The 21,004-nt window shown below is 42.2% G+C and overlaps 1 protein-coding gene and 1 pseudogene across 1 annotated transcript in view; both read right to left on the bottom strand.

Annotated features, from left to right (window-relative positions):
- The window catches only part of PRDM4 (PR/SET domain 4), a 29,292-nt gene extending 13,520 nt beyond the window's left edge, over nt 1-15,772 (bottom strand). The window contains exons 1-6 of the mRNA XM_053582734.1: nt 15,577-15,772; nt 15,116-15,383; nt 11,037-11,170; nt 8,095-8,280; nt 4,604-5,398; nt 850-999 (exon numbers count right to left, since the gene is read on the bottom strand). Coding sequence (XP_053438709.1) covers nt 850-999; nt 4,604-5,398; nt 8,095-8,280; nt 11,037-11,170; nt 15,116-15,126 — 1,276 coding nt within the window. The 5' untranslated portion in view covers nt 15,127-15,383; nt 15,577-15,772. The remainder of the gene's footprint in view (nt 1-849; nt 1,000-4,603; nt 5,399-8,094; nt 8,281-11,036; nt 11,171-15,115; nt 15,384-15,576) is intronic.
- A 692-nt stretch (nt 15,773-16,464) lies between these two features.
- On the bottom strand, nt 16,465-18,281 carry LOC128580874 (tyrosine-protein kinase Yes-like; annotated as a pseudogene).
- Nucleotides 18,282-21,004: the final 2,723 nt, after the last annotated feature.

Raw genomic sequence — 21,004 nt, 5'->3', positions numbered from 1 at the left:
TTATTCATTTATTTAATTTCAGATTACTGTGAGGGCACATACTATTAGGTCACATTGTTCGCATTTATAAGGTAAAAGTCCAAGTTGTAATTGTATCCTTCACCCAGGAAGTGTGCACATACCCGTGTATTGTACCTACTTGGGTAGGAACTTACTGAACCCCCCCATATATATAATTTCAGAGTTAATACATTTTAAAAATCCAGAAAACACTATTCTAAATATAAAGCAATTACTATAAAATAAATCATATTTCTAAAATCTTGTGTGCTTAAAGCTCTACTCTGTATTATCTGAGCTGTTCACTACTTTCATGCTCAAGGTTTAGCTGAAAAATAACCTAATGTTGTATTTTCAAAGAAACTGCATGGTAACTCAGAAGCCATGCTAAATTCAAATATGAGTTAGTAAACTCTGGAGTCTACATTCCTCATTCTTAAGGCGTTATTAGACAATTTATAAACACTTGATCTAAATACCTTTTGTACCATAAAATTATCACTGGTAAATTCTCCATGGTTCTAGAACAGAAACTAAATTTCAAGGAGCACATTGTTAGGATAATTGTTAGTGAATGAGACAGCTAAGAAAATAAGTCAAGGCTTCACAGGCCCAGGCCAGAATTCCTTCCTCTATTCAATTCTGATTCTAAGGAGAGGCTTCCTAATAAAGTATTCAACTTGACATATTGCTACAGCCAGTGGACAAAACAAATATTCCTTAAAAGCATACATCTTACACCATAAATTGTTTTGGATCAAATAATAAATTATACACATCCACTTTTACAACTCTAACCTACAAAGGAAGGAGAGATTTGATGGGGTTTTATGGTTCCAACGTTCTTACCAACTTCTGCTCCCACAATTGACTGGCGGAGAACAAGCTGCTTTGGGAGAGAAAGCCTCGCTCGGCTCTCTATTGGAGTGTCAGGAACAAAAGTCACCGGTCCATGATCAGGGCAGTCTGAGGGATAGGCTCGGTCACAAAGAGTGCACCCTGCGGAGGAAACGTGAACAACACAGGCGGGTTTGGTTCAAGCAGGCTACGTTACCACATGGGTTTTTATTTAAATGCCAATTACTAACATGTAACCAGTAAGAAGCAAGGTTCTGGGAGAAATATTCTGATCAAAGAACAATACTTTCTTACATTAATATGTATGAATGTATGTGTACTACCACTTTTATATCATCCTTCAGACTTCACTAAGACCTATCACCAAGTACACTGTCTCTTCCACTAAGTTGATAGTAACAGGTGGAACTATGATGAACTAAGATCTACAAGATCCCAATGCTATACTGTGAGAGGAAACTAAGCTGAAATGCTAGTCACACAGAGCCAACACGCAGATGACATCATAGGACCATGGACCCAGAGCCAGCGGGACCACTGAACTCTTCCACTTCACCACAACATGGCCAACCAAGTTTTGGTGACACGCTCTAAGACCATAAAATGTGCAACCTGCTTTTTTAAAGGGAAAGTACAATCATATTCTTGCAGACATATCTGCTTAAAACTCTTAACTTCTCATTATTCACGTGGTCTTTTTTGCGTTGTCAGATGAGTGCTGCCTTCGTATATTACATTCTATTCTCACTGCAAGTTCCCTTCTCCCAGCCTATGAATGTCTTCCACACAGCTTCTTTTCATCATCTTTACACTTTCCTTTCCCTCTGTTAAGGAACAGTATTTATGAGACTAGTAAATGACTGAGTTCAAACCTTCCAAATGCATTCACAAAATAGTAGAATATATAAATCCTAGATCCATGGCTATCTGAGGGTCTATCTGAGGGTCTGATTTTCTTTTTTTTTTTTGGGCCGGGGCTGGGTTTGAACCCACCACCTCCGGCATATGGGACCGGCGCCCTACTCCTTGAGCCACAGGCGCCGCCAGGGTCTGATTTTCTTAAGCAATACACTAGAAATTTCTACCTGTGCCATGAAACATTGGTAAGTTTTCAAATTTAGGCAAAACAGAAATAACACATTTCTTGGGCGGCGCCTGTGGCTTAAGGAGTAGGGTGCCGGTCCCATATGCCAGAGGTGGCGGGTTCAAACCCAGCCCCGGCCAAGAACCAAAAAAAAACAAACAAAAAAAAGAAATAACACATTTCTTAACTACTAACTTGATTAAAAATTCTTTGAATTATCAGATTCAAGATCCTCTACACACAAGAGAAGTGATTCTCTAATGCTCTTAAGGGGAATGACCTCCAAAGGAGATTCAGATTTCATACTTCAAAAAATGCTTAGCAGTTTCTCCATAGAAGATACACAAATGGCCAATAAGAATATAAAAGATGTTTAACATTATTCATTAGAAAAATACAAATCACGACCACAATGTACCCACGCGTGTGTCCCATGTCTACAGTCCCTGATGCTTGGGAGGCTGAGGTGAAGGATTATTTGAGCCCAGAAGTTCAAGTCCAGCCTTGGCAACATAGCAAGACCCCGACTCTAAAAACACACCCACAATACTCTACGATGACATGCCACTTCACACTCACTAGGATGGTTGTAATACAAAAAAGAAAATGAAACTAAGTGCTGGCAAAAATGTGGAGCAACTGAACTGTCATACGTTGCTGCCAGAATTATAAAATGACAGTCACTTTGGAAACAGTCTGCCACTCCCTCACAAAGTTAAATACAGAGCAATTCTACTCCTAGGTATATATCTATGAACGTCTGTTCGTATAAAAACTTGTACTTGGGAGTAGTAGTTCACAGTAGCATTACTTGTAATGACCAAAGAAGCAGAAACAATAACCCAAATGTCCATCCACTGGTAAACGGATAAACAAAACCTGGTACATTCATATTACAGAATATTACTCAGCCATAAAAAAGTGACGTGTTATACGAGCCATACCATGGATGAGCTATTATGTTAAGAGAAAGAAGCTAGATGCAGAAGGCGATGTATCGTTATTACTCCATTTACACAACACGTCCACAACAGGCAAATCCATAAATAGAAAGAAAATGAGTGGTTGCCTGAGAACAGGGAGGAAGAAGAGAATGCGGAGTGACTATCAATGGGCATGAGGTTTCTTCAGGGGGGGTGATTAATTTTAAAAACTTTTTAAATTAATAAAAGATAGATAGTGCTGATGCTTGCACAATTTTGTGAATAAACTAAAAACCACGGAATTGTATACTTTAGAATGTACATGTAAATCATATTTCATGAAAAGACACGTTTAGAAGTAGTTCTGCTTACCCACTTAGAAAAGAATCAATAAGCTTACTTAGACCACCTCTTATAGTTTGCTAAATTCATGAGTCTTATGTTAATTACATTCTTGGATTAAAATATTTTAAATCCTAAGCTGGAGACTTTATAAGAGGTTAGTACAGGTCCCCTACTGCCTGGCTTCTGTGGCACCACACTTGGGCTTCCTCCTGCTTTTCTGACCCCCGTTCAGTCTTCTCTGGCTGGTCTTCCTGCACTGCTGGGCTTGCTGTTCCACACTTACTGGGCTCACTGGACGACTTCGTCCCACTTCTCTGGCCCCAATTAACATCTTAATGTTCACAGCCCCTAAATATTTCCAGACGGATCTCTGAGCTCCACCGTCAACTTTTCAGTAACATGGCTCATGGGTATCTATAGATGTGGAAATCGACATGCACAGAGCTGGACTCGCTTCTGTATATGACAACAAAAGCTGATATAAATGAAAACAAAAAAAACTGGACCCACCATCACTCTTCCAGACCAAAAAAAAAAAAAAAAAACAAACCAATCCTCCCCTGCCTTTCATTATCCTACCTAGTTTCCTAAGTCAGAAACCAGTTTTCTCCTTACTCCTTCCCTTCCTCGGACTTCGTCCTATCAACAAGCTTAGCTGAGTTTTCTGTAAATGTCTTCCACTTTTCCTCATCTGAATTGCCTCTACTCTATGGTGGAAAATCATAATCTTTTCATTTAAGTTATGAGACCATGTTCCAGGCCAGACCCTTCTTGCTTTTAAATCTATCCTCACATTACAACAGAACCCCACTCCAACCCTCACTCCCTAAAACCCTTGACTGGTCTGGAGCCTTTGCATTCTGGCTCCTAGTTCTCTCACCACGTGACCCCTCTCTTCACCCCATTTTATGCTTCCACAATTGTGACCTACTCATGACTCTACGCATTTATAGGAGCTAACTGTATTCCTGACTCTCTCTTGTCCTTAAGGTCTATGCTAAGGAATTCTTCCCTGACCTTTCCATGGCCTGGTTAGTCGCTGTCCTTCAGGTTACTTTAGTCCCAGGCACTCAACCCCATCTTCACACTTACCATACTGTTTTGCAAGACTGTTGACTTGCCTGTGCTTCACTTGGCCTCACTTATTTATAAAATACAGGAATGACTACTTTATGTTGCATTTCTTCAGGAGGATGTTGAAAGAACCAACTACATGTTTATGTATCATTTGACTTACTTGAGGAAAAGGACAATCCAAAGGCAAAGAAAAATTCCAAACTCTAGTTACTTTCTATACTCTCTCAATTGATGCCAGACTTTGAGACTAAACTTGTGAGGGATGATGGCCCTTTTAATCAATATTTGCAAAAAAAGAGAGGCTAAACAAACTCACAAATTGAAAACAAGGTTGCCATGTTTTCCTTGTTTGAATTGGAGTCTTCCATTTGCAGTGAAGGTGGTACAAAAGAAAGACTGTCTGAAGATACATCTACATGACCTGTCCCCATAGCAACCTCCTGGGTGATGGAGGACACAGCCACAGGTTCTAGGCTGAGGCCAACTTCATGGAGGGAAACAGATTCTAAGGAGGCGAGGTTGTGTGAGGTAGAGAGTGCCACGCTTACAGAGTTGGTGCTCATGGCCACAGTGTGGATGGAGTCACTGAGGGCACTGTCAGACATCCCGTTGACCCGACTTGCAATATGGTCTGTCTCCATGACCACGGGGAGCTCCAGGCCGTTTCCATGAATGGGTATCACACCACCGTGTCCTACAGTGTCTGCTGCAAGATTGTTGCTCACGGAATCCACAGAGAGAGGTTCATGACTCCTGGAACCATTTGGGATTTGGGAATGCTCGCCTGCAACACCATCCATTGTAAGCTCCTCTGCCATTCCATCTGTAGAGATCGGGCTGGTAACCCGAGAGACATTCTCCATAGTGATCGTTGTGTCCAAGGCTACCTCATGGCCATCACTGGGATGAAGACTTTGGGCACCGTGTGTGTTCACAGAGCGAGAGTCTATTGAAATGATGCCGGGTTCTAATCCAACACTTCCATTGGACTGATAGGGATCTAGCGCTGAAGGGTTATTGGCAATTGATAATGATGTATTACCATCAACATTTATAGAGTTGGGGTGGATATACTGAGGAGGGGGTCTGTCAGCTAAGTAAGACAGAATGCCTAGGAAAAGATGAGATATCAGAGATTTCTTAGTACATTGTTAAATATAAGGAATTCCAAGTACTAGTTATATTCCTTACAAATATAACTAAGTTAAAATAACTTCATACTTCTTTAATTAATCAATATACTTTATAAATAGCAACATATATATACCACAATTATTTCCCATAAAACTCAGAAATCCTAAAAAATTAATATATTCCCTTAATGATGACTGGAAATTAACCATTTAAATGTTATATACATGATTGCAATTCCTGTATCATAGATGCTAAAATTTGTTCCACTAATTATTATTAAAAAGTAAAATGATTTAAAAGATCTTCTATGTGAAAAACAAAAATTAGATATATTTAAGTTTTACTTTATTAAACTATTATCAATATATTCAAAACAAGTTGCAATTATACCTCTTTATTAAAATAAAACATCAACACTCATGCTTGTAAGGATGTGGTGAAAAGGTACTTGCTTCCCCGCCAGTGGGAGCGTAAATTACTAAAACCTCTTTGTAAAGTAGGAACATATATGCATGTGTCTTTGTGTGTGTATACACACATATATATGTATTTTTTAAGAAATAAGTTTTTATTCTTTTGGCCATGGTAGAGTACACTGGCATGATCATAGCTCACTGCAGCCTTAAATTCCTGGGCTCAAGGGATAGTCCTGCCTCAGCTCATAAGGAGCTGGGGCTACAAGCATACACCCAGCATACCTGACTTGTAAAACACATCTATTAAGAACCTCAAAAATGGGTGATGCCTGTGGCTCAGTGAGCAGGGCGCCGGCCCCATATACCGAGGGTGGCGGGTTCAAACCCAGCCCCGGCCAAACTGCAACAAAAAAATAGCCGGGCGTTGTGGCGGGCGCCTGTAGTCCCAGCTACTCGGGAGGCTGAGGCAGGAGAATCGCCTAAGCCCAGGAGTTGGAGGTTGCTGTGAGCTGTGTGACGCCACGGCACTCTACCGAGGGCAATAAAGTGAAACTCTGTCTCTACAAAAAAAAAAAAAAAAAAGAAAGAACCTCACAAATGTTCATACCCTCTTGCCCAAAAAATTACACTTGGTGTAATCTTCTCTATATGTTTTTTAAATATTATATACAAAGACATTATTTTTTTTTTTTCCCCAGTGGTAAGATAGGATTTTATTAGACAGAAAGGAATACAGAAGGAGTAAAAAGCACTAGAGCTTCTGGCAAAGGGAAAGACCCAATCAGAAGTTTCCCACGTGGTTCCTTTGTCCAGGGGTATATATTACATTTTGGCCAGGACTTTTCAAAGTTAATGAGTATATTAACAAATGAATGAGGGCGGAGCCTGTGGCTCAAAGGAGTAGGGCACCAGCCCTGTATGCTGGAGGTGGCGGGTTCAAACCCAGCCCCGGCGAAAACTGCAAAAAAAAAAGAAAAAGAAATGAATGAATGGGCTTAGCGTCTGTGGCTCGAGCCACATACACCTGAGCTGGTGGGTTCAAATCCAGCCTGGGCCCGCCAAACAAAAATGAGGCTGCAACCACAAAACAGCTGGGCATTGTGGTGAGTGCCTGTAGTCCCAGCTACTTGGGAGGCTGAGGGAGGAGACTCACTTGAGCCCAGGAGTTGGAGGTTGCTGTGAGCTCTTGATGCCACAGCACTCCTATACAAAGACATTATTAAGAGCATTTAGTCACAAAGGTAATAAAAAATTGGAAAAATCAAAGAGTCAAAAAAACTGGAAAAAACACAAACTATCCAATAATAAAGATTAATAATTAACCATCAAATATCCATTTAGGAGAATGCAATGCATCATTAAAAAAGAATAAATATAAAAACCATATAGCAGCAAAGGAAAATAACTACATAAAAGCAGAGAAAAATGTTAAGTGAAGAAATAAACAATTGTTTAGAAAGTATGATCTTAAGCTAGGCACAGTGGTGAGTCTATGGTCCCAGCTATTGTAAAGCTGAGGCAAGAAGATCACTTGACCCCAGGAGTTCAAGTGCAGCATGGACAACATATCAAGATCTTATCTCTCTTAAAAACAAAACAAAACAAAACCAAAAAAGGATGGTACTAAACTATGAAAAACAGGCCAGGCCTATAATCCCAGCACTTTGGGAGACAGAGATGAGGGAATCACTTGAGCCCAGGAGTTCAAGGCTGCAGCAAGCTATGATTGTACCATTGCACTATACCCTGGGCATTAAAAAATAATAAAAAAAAAAAAAAGAAAAATGGTCAAAATGTATAGTATACACTAATATAAAAGATAAGAAGAAAGTACATCAAGAAGATGATGCAACTGAATGGTCTTTCTATTTGCCTTATTTTCTCAAATGAATATATGATACTTTTATAACAGAATAAAAATCAATCAACTTTGAAAAACAACACTGCAGCAGGGTGCCATAGTGGTTGATAAGAATTAGAACTACAGAATTATGAACACTGAAGGAAGGAGATGCTGAAGGAGAAGAAACAAAAACCATTTGTGTGCAATTAAGAAGTGTAGCTCAGTGGAACTGCTGTATTAATGTGTTACATGTATATTTTAAGAGGAAGAGTAAATACAAAGATATTTTTCCCCACCTAGAGATCAGTATCTAATAGTGACAAACAGAAAAAAAGTGTTTTTCAAATCTTTAGAACTGAGGTGAAAAACTAGCTCTATTCTTTTTTTGTAACATCCCAAATAACTATAACTTACCAGGTAGAATGGTTCTGAAGTAACTGCTCTCCAGGTGAGGGTAAGGTGGTGGAGGTAGGGTATAGTTTCTTTCAGGTAACCCACACATCACCCCTCGATCCCCAATACCCATTGGGAGCATCAGAGACAAGGCAGAAGGCAGAGAGCTAAGGGAGGGCCCCAGGTTTGGAATTGCCACTGGAAGACCTACAAAAAAATGGTATTTTTTCAATTAAAAGAAAGTAATTACTTTAAAATTCTCTCTATAACCACTGACCTAAGAAACTCTTAGGTTTCTGCATATAGGCAAAAATCTCACCTAGTAACTCTTTTTATCCCTAGATAGGTATTATGAGAACATTGACAAACGGGACTAACCAAAGTAGTCCTAGTTAGTTCTCTAGTTATTTTTTTTTGGGGGGGGGGGAGGACAGAGGCTCACTTTGTCACCCTGAGTAGAGTCCTATGGCGTCATAGCTCACAACAACCTCAAACTCTTGGGTTCAAGTGATCCTCTTGCTTCAGTCTCCCAAGTAGCTGGGACTACAGGCGCCCACCACAATACCTGGCTATTTTTAGAGATAGGGTCTTGCTCTTGCTCACCCTGGTCTCGAACTCCTAAGCTCAAGTGATCTACCAGCCTTGGCCTCAGCCTCCCAGAGTGCTAGGATTACAGGCATGAGCCACTGCATCCTGCCCAAGTTAGTTTTAAACTGCCAAGTTGATCCTCCAGTGGCATGTATTGCTCTTAAATACCAAAACATTAATTTACAATTAAAAACCTAGTTTAAATGTGAGGCCTGACAATTAAGTTCACAAACTCACCCTAGAAAAAGGGCCACATGCCTCATTGCTGAATATCAGAACACTCATCTTTGAAGTCCTCCCCTTAGGAAACTGTGCACTGATGCCAGGACCTAGTCCATCCTGGTCATTCCAGCAATTTTGGAACTCTTCTGGAATGACCATCAGAGCTGTCATCACATGAGGCCTGACAATTAACTTCACAAACGTGCCATCCTGTGCTTAGGCTGGAAGCACTGTACACACAACTCCATAAGGTTTCATACCTCGGTGTACCAGAGTCCCACAGCTGTGTTTGTGTCAGCATGTGGCAGTGTCTTGCTGAGTGGCCCTCATTATCATCTTTGCTTGTTTTTGTGTGTTGTATAATAACAACTCTGACAGTCACTCCGACAAAAGAGTTCCAAAATTGCTCTGAAGGGTGGACTACGCACTGGCCTCAGTGCATACCGTCTGAAGGGGTGGACTTCAAGGTGACTACAGTGACAGTCACCAGTGAGCTATGTGGTACTTTTTCTAGAACAAGTTTGTGAATGTAATCATCAGACTTCACACAACTTAAGAAAGCAAATTATATAAAAAAAAAAAAAAAAAAAAATGGAAAAAAACAAAATGTTAACAGAAGTGGGTCCTGATTATGATTTTTTTTTTTATATTTCAAAATGTTATTATCTTCCATTTTATATGCAGAGACTTCTACTCGGAAAATAATCTAATATAAATTAAATGTTGGGTGGCACCTGTGGCTTAAAGGAGTAGGGCGCCGGCCCCATATACCGGAGATGGTGGTTTCAAACCCAGCCCAGCCAAAAACAAAACAAACAAACAAAAAATTAAATGTAAAACTGCACATATATACTTTCATACACTCTTTTGTATATATGCTATACTTTATGATTGGTAAAAAATTTAGCCCTTGGATTCTATCTACCTTGGGTTGTATCCCTTTGCAAAGTGCTGAAGGGACTCTGGCTGTGCCTAAGTATCATAATGAATACTCCCCAACTCGGGTAGTACTGATTTGCATATTTTGGCCAGAGGCAATATTTTTTTATAGGCTCTTCTTCCTTAACAAGAGTATCCACTAAAGAAACACCTAAGAGACAATCAAATGAATTAACAGAGAATAAAATGTTTTAAAAATTTCTTTCCTGGACACTTAAAGGAAAGTGAAGAGACCAGTTTGGGACTTACTTAACTGGTACATTTTACTAATTAAGCAGATAATTCTCTATAGAAAATTATTTAAACAACTTAACAGAATTATTTAAAATACTCCTAAACATTAACTCCTACTTTGATAAAATCTATTACAATATCACAGATCCTTAATAATTTATTCTTAAACTAGAAAAAGAAAAAAGCTTGAAAAGCACAGTGATGGGGAAGCATGAGTTTTTCCCACACTATGCTCCTGAGCACGGAAGCTCACAGGGACGTCCCTGCAGGTGCCGCATTTCTGGTACCACACTCTTTCCTCATATTACGAGGCCTGATGCATTCGTAGTTGTTGCCATTCAGTTTCAAACCCGGCAGAAAATAAAGCTCAATTCCCCATGTTTTCTGAGAATAGCTATTAGAGTAACTTTAACTCTTCTATTAACCCAGGGACAGGGTGCCAAGGTATGAACCAGATGAATGGAAAGCCCTAGATAAAACACCAAGTTCACAGCTCTAGACAAAAGGCTACCAAACCAAAAGAGAGCATCAGAAAAAACTGCTCCTTGGCTGGGTGTGGTGGCTCATGCTTATAATCCCAGCACTTTGGGAGGCCGAGGTGGGTGGACTGCCTGAGCTCACAGGTTCGAGACCAGCCTGAACCAGAGCAAGACCCCACCTCTAAAAATAGAAGGGCTTTGTGACTGGCACCTGTAGTCCCAGCTACTCCGGAGGCTGAGGCAAGAGAATCACTTGAGCCCAAGAGTTAGAGGCAGCTCTGTCTCAATAAATAAATAAAAGAAAAAATTGCTCCTTCCGTGCACCAGAACGCCAATACTCTACAAAAATGTTTTCTCCCATTATCTACCACGTGTGGAGCCACCGTTCAGGCCTGCTTGGCTTTTCTCCTCCACCACCAAGGGGCTCTCATCTCCTCTAGGGTCCACTGGTAACATGTAGAGGTAACTGTTTAAATGTAGAGGCTCTCCCTTACCACTCACCTGGGGCAGGGATGGCACTGTGAGTGGGTGAGGCAGCCAACCCCAGGTGACTTCCTGAGACTGGCAAGGCATTGCTCACAGAGGATGAAGTCAGCTGCTCCATCCCCACTGGGCTCAAGTTCATTTCATTCATCCTAGGAAAAGAGCATGTACAATTATTATTATTATTTTTTTATTGTTGGGGATTCATTGAGCATGTACAATTATTAACAGTTATGAAAGAAACTGCCTCAATGACTCGAAAACCTGAAATACTACGGATAGGGAAATGGGACTTGCCAACAAATGCTTCATTTTTAAGTTCCCAATCCTCTTAGACAGCTAATGCCATATTCTTTCTATTGATAAGAAAACTGGGATTCAGAGACATACACTAATTTCAGTATCACATATCAATGTCAATATCTGATAGCAGAAACAGGATTTGAACTCAGGCCTATCCTGATCCAAACCCTATGCACAGCACCTAAAGTGAAGTTTGCGATGGCAATGACTATTTTTTTAAATCATCCAACCTTTTCTTTTTTTTTTTGAGACAGAGCCTCAAGCTGTTACCCTGGGTAGAGTGCTATGGCATCACAGCTCACAGCAACCTCCAACTCCTGGGCTCAAGCGAGTCTCCTGCCTCCACCTCCCAAGTAGCTGGGAATACAGGCACCCGCCACAATGCCCGGCTATTTTTTGGTTGCAGCCATCATTGTTGTTGGCAGCCCGGGCTGGATACGAACCCGCCAGCTCAGGTGTATGTGGCTGGCACCTTAGCCACTTGAGCCACAGGCGCCAAGCCCCAACCTTTTCTTTTTGCAGTATTTATTTTCTCCAATTGGCTTATACTTCAACCCAGTGGTTTTACAGGCAGTTTGTGTTAACCTACACACATAATTTTTACTAATCATTTACTAGGAGTTAAAATGATGATGGGTCTAACTCAGATTATCAGTGAAAAGAAGCAGCACTGTTATCTTCCCCATGGGTCAACATTTTAAGATTCTATACCAATATCTTAGTAATTAATCACTTAATACCCTCCACCCATGAAAGTTCATCATGTAAGCTTTAATAAAACTTTATTAAAAATTACTTCCAAGCGGGCGGCGCCTGTGGCTCAGTGAGTAGGGCGCCAGCCCCATATGCCGAGGGTGGTGGGTTCAAACCCAGCCCCGGCCAAACTGCAACCAAAAAATAGCCGGGCGTTGTGGCGGGCGCCTGTAGTCCCAGCTGCTCGGGAGGCTGAGGCAAGAGAATCGCGTAAGCCCAAGAGTTAAGAGGTTGCTGTGAGCCGTGTGACGCCACGGCACTCTACCCGAGGGCGGTACAGTGAGACTCTGTCTCTACAAAAAAAAAAAAAAAAATTACTTCCAAGCTCAGTGGAATCCCACTGAGCTCAGGAGTTCCAGACCAGCCTGAACAGAAGTGAGACCCCGTCTCTATTAAAAATGGAAAAACTAGCCGGGCACGGTAGGACACACCTGTAGTCCCAGCTACCTGGAAACCTGATGCAGGGGGATCACTTGAATCCAGGAATTTGAGGTTGCCGTGAGTTTTATCAATCTTGAAAATAATAATAGCTAACATCTGTCATTCTCTCAACATGTGCTTAGCCACTGTGCTAAGTGATTTCCCATTATCTCTCTCTCCTAACCATCCTAATTCCTGTGAGGAAGGTTATCATCCCATTTTAAAAAATCAGGAAACTGGCTCAGTGCCTGTGGCTCAAGCGGCTAAGGCACCAGGCACATACACCTGAGCTGGCAGGTTCGAATCCAGCCTTGGCCCGCCAAACTACAATGACGGCTGCAACCAAAAAAAAAAAAAAAAATAGCCGGACGTTGTGGCAGGTGCCTGTAGTCCCAGCTACTTGGGAGGCGGAGGCAGGAGAATCGCTTGAGCCCAGGAGTTAGAGGTTGCTGTGAGCTGTGATGCTATAGCACTCTACCCAGGGCAACTGCTTGAGGCTCTGTCTCAAAAAAAAAAAAAAAAAGAAAAAGAAAAATCAGGAAACTGGCTCAGTGCCCGTAGCACAGTGGTTACGGTGCCAACCACAAACACGGAGGCTGGCAGGTTCAAACCCAGCCTGGGCCAGCTATACAACAATAACTGCAACAAAAAATAGCTGGGTGTTGTGGCTGGTGCCTGTAGTCCCAGCTACTTGGGAGGCTGAGGCAAGAGAATCACTTAGGCCCAAGAGTTTGAGGTTGCTGTGAGCTGTGACGTAATGAGTTTGAGGTTGCTGTGAGCCATGGCAATCTACCAAGGGTGACATAGTGAGACTCTGCCTCAAAATAAATAAATAAATAAATATGAGGAAACTAAGATTCATAGTGGCTAAAAAACTTAACCCAGAATCACATCACTAGGAAGAAGCAGAGGGGATTTAAATGCAGGTATGTCTAAATTAAGAAACCCAAGTTCTTAACTACAATAAGAAAAATATGATTACCATAAAAGAAATATATTACCTTTTATACAGTGCCAATACATTATATTGTGGAGCATAATTAATGTTCCGCAGAGACCTGCTTCCTGCACTATTGTACATCCACAGGCTTCACTCTTAAGCATGGCCAGGCATTCCATAAAACTAAATTCTCAAAACATCAATAAAATGCACAAGGTCAACCAAGAACAGTACCTTGTACAGAACAGGCCCTCTGAAATGTTTTTTTGATTGGGTAGAGCAAAACAAATTCATCATCCTTACCAGAAAGACAGCTAGAAACACACAGAAAATAAGATATACCTTATGAAACACAGCACATTAGTGAAAATATTATGCTATAAAAAAATTTTTAAAATCCTTGTAGCCTAAAGAAGACACAGCTACATTAATTTTGAAAGTTTCTGAGCTCAAGTTGGTTAAAAACAGACTTTTTCTATAACTCTTTATAGCTTCAACCCTAACTAAAACACTGTAATAATCACTGGAGCCTAGCAACGGTCTACAACAAAGTGTATACAGTGATTTTTAAAAGTACAACTAAAAATCAGTAGCTTCAACTCTCATTCTGAAAATTCCCAAATATTAATCTATGTATTTAACCTCGAGATAAATTGGTGCTTCTAGGTTGAGTCCTAGGCTTTCTCAAACCAGTTCAAACCAGAGTTTAATGCCAGAAGCTCAGCAGATTTCTGCTTTGTTGTGAGTCACTAAAATGTGATGATCTCAGCAGCCATAAAGCAAAGGTAACTAGTATCCCACAGAGAGAAAGCAGATGAAGGGAATGTTACAGTATGATCTTCATAAGACCTTCTCATTCTATAGTGCAATTCTATTCTAACTACCTTGCAGATGGGATGCTAAAAAGCAATCTTGAAAAAAGGGCTAGAATCAAGATACTAAGCTCTCTCTTCTTTTCATTTGTGGTAAAATCATTTCCTACATGCTTCTGCAGATTACATGTGTTTCTAATTAAACTATGTTATCATCTACCGTTTCTGACTTCACATCTTTTTCTTACAAGGACACATAAGAAGCCAACTAAAATGTAGCCACTTTTCAAAATGCAATGGACAATTTCAATGAATTTGCGTCTTCCTCATTCTAAACTTACAGCCTTTCAATGGGCCCTAAAAAAACAGGTCAATTCCAACGATTTATTTTGCCTGTTTCTGTAACTGTACTGGCATGATACCTTAAAGTACTTTAAATATCAGCATGAAGCTTGCAGAATTAAGAACATAGTTTCCCCACTCTTATCAGCCCTGCCAGACAGTAACCAGCAGAACTCAAGATAAAGCATGATGATGAGATAAAAATATATGTTGTAATCCAGATATAGATATTACCAACACTCAAGTAACTGAAAGACATAGGGAAACTGGTGTCAACCGGCCAACAACAAATGTGTGGCTGTCTGGAACAACTTTTCACAATAAATCAGGATAAATGAGAGTACATTCAACCCAACACTTGTTTCTGGACTTCTTGTCCCCTTTGGGACAGAAACTCATGTGCAAATCACACCTGTAACCTCCCCAATGGCGGGCACGCACACACACAAAAGGCATCAACTCTGGACATTCCCTTGCCAAAGGTTTCCAAAGATGTCACCAGAGGTTAAGTCCGCCTCCCCACTCACCTGTGATGCATCTACTAGGGGCCAAGAGTCAGAGAAAAGAGTGCTGGGGTGGCGGGGAACCGGCATCAGGGTTTGCTTTCCAGGGTCACGTGCTACCGCATCTTGCCTACAACCGCTGCACCAACGCGGCCACTCGTCCCCGGGGCCGCCCGGGGCCGCCCAACTTCTCCCGGGGGCTGGTGGCCGCACACGCCGCCCCGGGATGGGGCATGCCGAGGGACACCCGGGGCCTTTCCTCCAAAAGCTTCGGAAGGGGAGGCTGCCCAATCTGGCGGAAGGGAGGAACATGAGCCGTCACCAAAAACCCTAGGAGAATGCAGCCCCCGTCCTCTCGCGACCGGAGAGCCCCAAGAGCTGCGGACACCGCCACCCAAGGGCAGCCCACTCTCCCGCCCGCACGGGGCCCGCAGGCCGGGCAGCGCTGCCTCGCCGCGCCCCGGCCAGGCCCGCGAGCAGCCCACCTGCTGGCTGCGCAGGGGGCGCGCGCGCCTGCCCCACCGCTTTGTTCCTCATGCGGGCAGAGCTCGCCTCGAGTCCTCCCTGCCCGCCGGGCCCCCCCGGCCCAGGGGCCGCTCGACTAACGTTTCCCGCCGGACCCGACCCCTCCTCTGGGCCGCACCCTCGGCGGCGCGTTTCCGGCTCCTCAGCCACTCTGGGCGGCCGCCGCTCCGCCCCCAGTGCGTGCGCCCCCCTGGTCCCGCCCACTCCCCCTCCACGCGTGCGCAGCGCAGGACACCGGGCCGGAGCGGACAGGCAGCGAGAGGCTTGGACTGGAGCTCCGCCCCTGGAGGCGGCCTGATCGAATCGAGTGTCGAGCGATCGACCCACAGTTGCTAGGCAACCAGGCCTGCTGGTGCGCGCCAGCGGTGCGTTCAGAGTCCCCTAAATCCAACAGACTCAGGGTTTCAGTCTTCGTGACATTCTCTCAAGTTTTCTCTATAACAATAAATTTTCTCTTGACAACCCAGAGTTTGGGGAAGAAAAAAAATGATTTTTAAGCAGTAGCTTTGCTGCTCCTGTTAACGCACACCGTCATCACTAGCTTAGCACTGTTTTGTTTGGACACTGAAATAAGTTGGAAAATTTATCCTTGGTACTTGAGGAGGAAAAAAAGTGGTTTTTCCTTTTTTTTTTTGTGAAACCATGGCGATTTTTTGTGAAACCATGTCTGGAAATCTAGTTTACATTAAAAACATGCAAAATAAAGATTTTCTTTTCTTTTTCTTTCTTTCTTTCTTTCCTTTTCTTTTTTTCTTTCTTTTTTTTTTTTTTTGGATACCTGTATGCGGAAAACTACACAACTTCTTTACATTTTGGCAGATTCCTGCATATAAAACAGGATACTTGGATTACAGTTTTTCTCTCGGCTGGTACTGTGGCTCTGTAGCAATGAGGTAGCTTTACAAGAAGGACTGAATGTATTCAAACGTCAATCTTTCTTTAGGGTTCTTCCTCCAACACAGATTCATCAGTTCATGCAGGGATTTTAGACAGCCCTAAGGACAGGGCATCCTGTATCCTCATTCCACCTGCTCCAGCACTTTGCAGTTTACCATACCTGGATATGGCACTCTGTCTTTTGTTACCAGTTCTGTTTGTGGAATTCCAAATGAACCATACATCAGACTTTATTGTAAATCGACCATCCAGTGCAGCCTCAAGAACTGTCCATTTTATTGGAAATTTTGCACCTTGTCTTGTATATACTGTCTTCAATTAATCTTGCTAAAGCAAAATCTGCCATTTTGCACACAAGATTCTCTCATACAAAGATATCAATGAGAATAGTTCATTCATTCTTTCTTTTTTTATTGTTGGAGATTCATTGAGGGTACACAGAACCAGGTTATATTAATTGCTTTTGTTAGATACGGACTCTCTTATAATTGTGTCCCACCCCCAAAAGGTGTACCACACCCCTTGTTCGTCCACCCCCTCCCTCCTTCCCTTTCCCAGCTCTCCCCACCCCCCATCCCCCACCCCCCACCATGTACTAGGATCTTAATTGTCCTCATATCAGAATTGAGTATGTAGGATTCTTTTTTCTCCATTCTTGTGATACTTTACTAAGAATAATGTGTTCCACATCCATCCAGGTTAATACAAAAGATGTAAAGTCTCCATCTTTTTAGTGGCTGAGTAGTATTCCATGGTATACATATACCACAGCTTGTTAATCCACTCCTGGGATGGTGGGCATTTAGGCTGGTTCCACATTTTGGCGATTTAAATTGAGCTGCAATAAACAGTCTAGTGTAAACGTCCCTGTGGTAAAAGGATTTTTTTTTTCTTCTGGGTAGATGCCCAGCAATGGGATTGCAGGATCAAATAGGAGGTCTAGCTTGAGTTCTTTGAGGGTTCTCCATACCGCCTTCCAAACAGGTTGTTTTAGTTCGCAGTCCCACCAGCAGTGTAAAGTGTTCCCTTCTCTCATATGCCATACCATCAGCAATATGAGCAGCCGTATCAACTAGATGTGGAAGTTTCAAATACTTTCCATCTCCTTCCTTAAGGAAATCTAATAAGCACCCTTTTGACATAAATTCAATGACGATGCAAACTGGCTCTTCAGAAACAACAGCATTTGGTGGAACAACTTTATCATGTCTTAATTTTTTCATTATCTGACTTTCTTAAAGAAAAATTTCTGGCATCATTGTACCTGCTTTTAGCATTCTGATTGCTACTTTTGTGGTTCCACTCCATGTTCCCATCCACACTTCACCAAAACATTCTCGTCCTAGTTTAAACTCTGGTTATAAAGATTCTCGAGAAATTTCCCCAGCATCCTTTGCTAGTCTGAGGTTTCATAGTTGGACACACAGTCAGTAACTTGTGACATAATCCATTAGCACGTTCTGTGTAGGGTTTCACTGATTTCTGCAGAGTATCCCATGGCCACCCAAGGGCAGCCAACCCTCCCGCCTGCCTGTAGTGTTTCACATTGTTGCCTCTTACCTCATCCCAATCATGAATGGAAAGGGAAGAAGCACCGTTAGACGCTTCACTCTCTCTTACTAAGAAAATACCTCATTGATTCCAAGGATTCAGAAGTAATCTTTCAGCATCTTTTCTTCCCATTTGCTTGAATGGGGATGGAATCTGCAGACACTACAAAATTGCTAGGGACACACCCATTCTTTCCCGTAGCAGTTGATCTTGCTTGGAAGTGTTTTCAGTTCTATATTGAATGGCTGGACTTTTCTTTTCTTTACTTTTCGTGCACCTCATTACTATGTCTGCTCTCCGGCCACACTCTCATCTGTACACAGTATCTATATAGTGGAATTCCGCTCTGAAATAAAAAGAAGCTATTGCTATATGGATGGATATTTTTGTTTGTTTTGAGACAGCCTCACTCTGTCACCCTACGTAGAGTGCCATGGTGTCAAGGCTCAAAGCAACTTCAAACTCTTGGGCTTAAGTGATCTTCCTGCCTCTGCCTCCCAAGTAGCTGGGACTACAGGCACCTGCCACCACACCTAGCTGGCATGGATGGATCTTAAAAGCCTTATGCTAAGTAAAAGAAACCAGACAAAATAGACGACATATTTTACATACATATGAATCCATTTATAAGAAATTCTTTAAAAATCAAAACTATAGTAATAGAAAGCAGATAAATTCTTGTCAGAAGCTGAGGATAGTTGGGAGGATGAGGTTACCTACAAAGGATCATAAGGGAACTGTTAGGGGTAATGGACATAATCTTAACTGCAGAGGTGACTATATGTCAAAATTAATCAAATAGTAAACATCGATGAATCTTATTGTATGTGAAAACACCTCAAAAGGTAGATTTTTTTTTTTTTAAGCTCATGTCGGGATTACCAAAAAAAATGGAAGAATTCTGGGCGGCACTTGTGGCTCAGTGAGTAGGGCATCAGCCCCATATACCAAGGGTGGTGGGTTCAAATCTGGCCCCTGTCAAACTGCAACAAAAAATAGCCAGGCATAGTGGTGGGCGCCTGTAGTCCCAGCTACATGGGAGGCTGAGGCAAGAGAATCGCCTAAACCCAAGAGCTGGAGGTTGCTATGAGCTGTGATGCCACAGCACTCTACCAAGGGTGACAAAGTGAGACTGTCTCTAAAAAAAAAAAAAAAAAGAAAGAAAAGAAAACTTTAAGCATTCTGACCCCACTCCCCAGACTAGGTCCACTGAATGCTCTCTCATTGTACCTGCCTTTATTGTAATTAATTATTTAATCTTCTATCGTGTCAAATAGATTTTAAATTTGAGGGACAGGACCCATGCCTATCTTCTTTAATGCTACACACCAAAGCACAAAGCCTGGCAATACAAGGTGCTCAATAAACATGGGACCAGGGAAGAGTCAAACTGGCTTAATTTGAAGCCACACATATTGATTCACGTGTCTCTTTGCTGGGAGACACACGTAAATGGGTGCCCAAAGACTGCCCGAGCTGCTGCGTTAGGGTAACCTACTGCTTTAAGGAAACTCCACAGTCCTATTAAGACAATGAAAACAATGAGAGAATTACTAACCAATTGGACCAGTAGAAACTCTTCTCTGGAGGCCAAGTCTAGTCATGTATCAAGGATGCATTCTGAGAAATGCAGCCTTAGGAGATTTTGTCACTGTACACAAATCACAGGGTGTACTTACACGAACTTGGCTGGCTTAGCCTACTACACACCTAGGCTATATCACATGGCCTATTACCTCTAGGATACAAACCTGTACAGCATGCTTCTGTACTGAATATGATAGGCGATTATAACACAATGTTAGCATTGTATCTCTAAACAAATCTATTCGCCAGGCCTGTTGGCTGGAACCTGTAGTCCTGCCTACTTAGAGGCTGAGGCAGGAGGAGCACTTGAGTCCAGAAGTTTGAGGTTGCACCACTGCCCTCATGCCTAGGCAACAAAATGAGAGACCTTGTCTCAAAAAAACCCCACCAACCAACAAACAAACAAATCTAAACATAGAAACACCTATACAGAGCAGCTCCATTATAATCTTATGGGACCACCATTGTAGATGCAGTTTGCCATTGACCAAAACAGCATTTTGTGGCACATGACTGTATTGGAAAGGCAGTATAATAAAGGTGTAAAGTACAATCAAGAGTAGACCTTAGGCCGGGTGTGGTGGCTCATGCTGGTAATCCTAGCACCCTGGAAGGCTGAGGCAGGTGGAATATTTGAACTCAGGAGTTTGAGGCCAGCCTGAGCAAGAGCAAGACTCCATCTATCTTTCTCTCTCTTTTTTTCTTTTTCTTTTTTTTTTTTTAGACAGAGTTTCATTATGTTGCCCTCAGTAGAGTGCTATGGCATCACAGCTCACAGCAACTTCCAACTCTTGGGCTTACGTGATTCTCTTGCCTTTGCCTCCCAAGTAGCTGGGACTACAGACATTCACCACAATGTCCAGTTATTTTTTGGTCGTAGTTGTCATTGTTGTTTGGCAGGCCCGGGCTGGATTCAAATCCGCCAGCTCCGGTGTATGTGCCTGGTGCCTTAGCTGCTGAGCTACAAGTACCAACCCAAGACCCCATCTCTATTGAAAATAGAAAAACTAAGCAGGCATTGTGGTGGAAGCCTGTAGCCCCAGCTACTTGGAAGGCTGAGGCAAGAGAATTGCTTGAGCCCAGGAGTTTGAGGTTGCTGCAGCTAATAGATCTTTTTAGATATATAATATTACCATTGTGCTATAATTGCCTATCATTTTCAGTACAGAAACACGCTGTACAGGTCTGTATCCTGGAGGCAATAGGCCATACCATACAGCTTAGTTGTGCAGTAGGTGAGATCATCCAAGTCTGTGTAAGTACGCCCTATGATTTTTGTACAGTGGCACTCTACCTAGGGTGACAGAGTGAGACTCCAGCTCAAAAAAAGAAAAATGTAGACCTTTGAGATAA

Source organism: Nycticebus coucang, chromosome 3 (genome assembly GCF_027406575.1).
Source record: "Nycticebus coucang isolate mNycCou1 chromosome 3, mNycCou1.pri, whole genome shotgun sequence".
NCBI lineage: Eukaryota > Metazoa > Chordata > Mammalia > Primates > Lorisidae > Nycticebus > Nycticebus coucang.
Note: the sequence above shows the minus strand (reverse complement) of the source record. Positions and strands in the feature narration are given on the sequence as shown.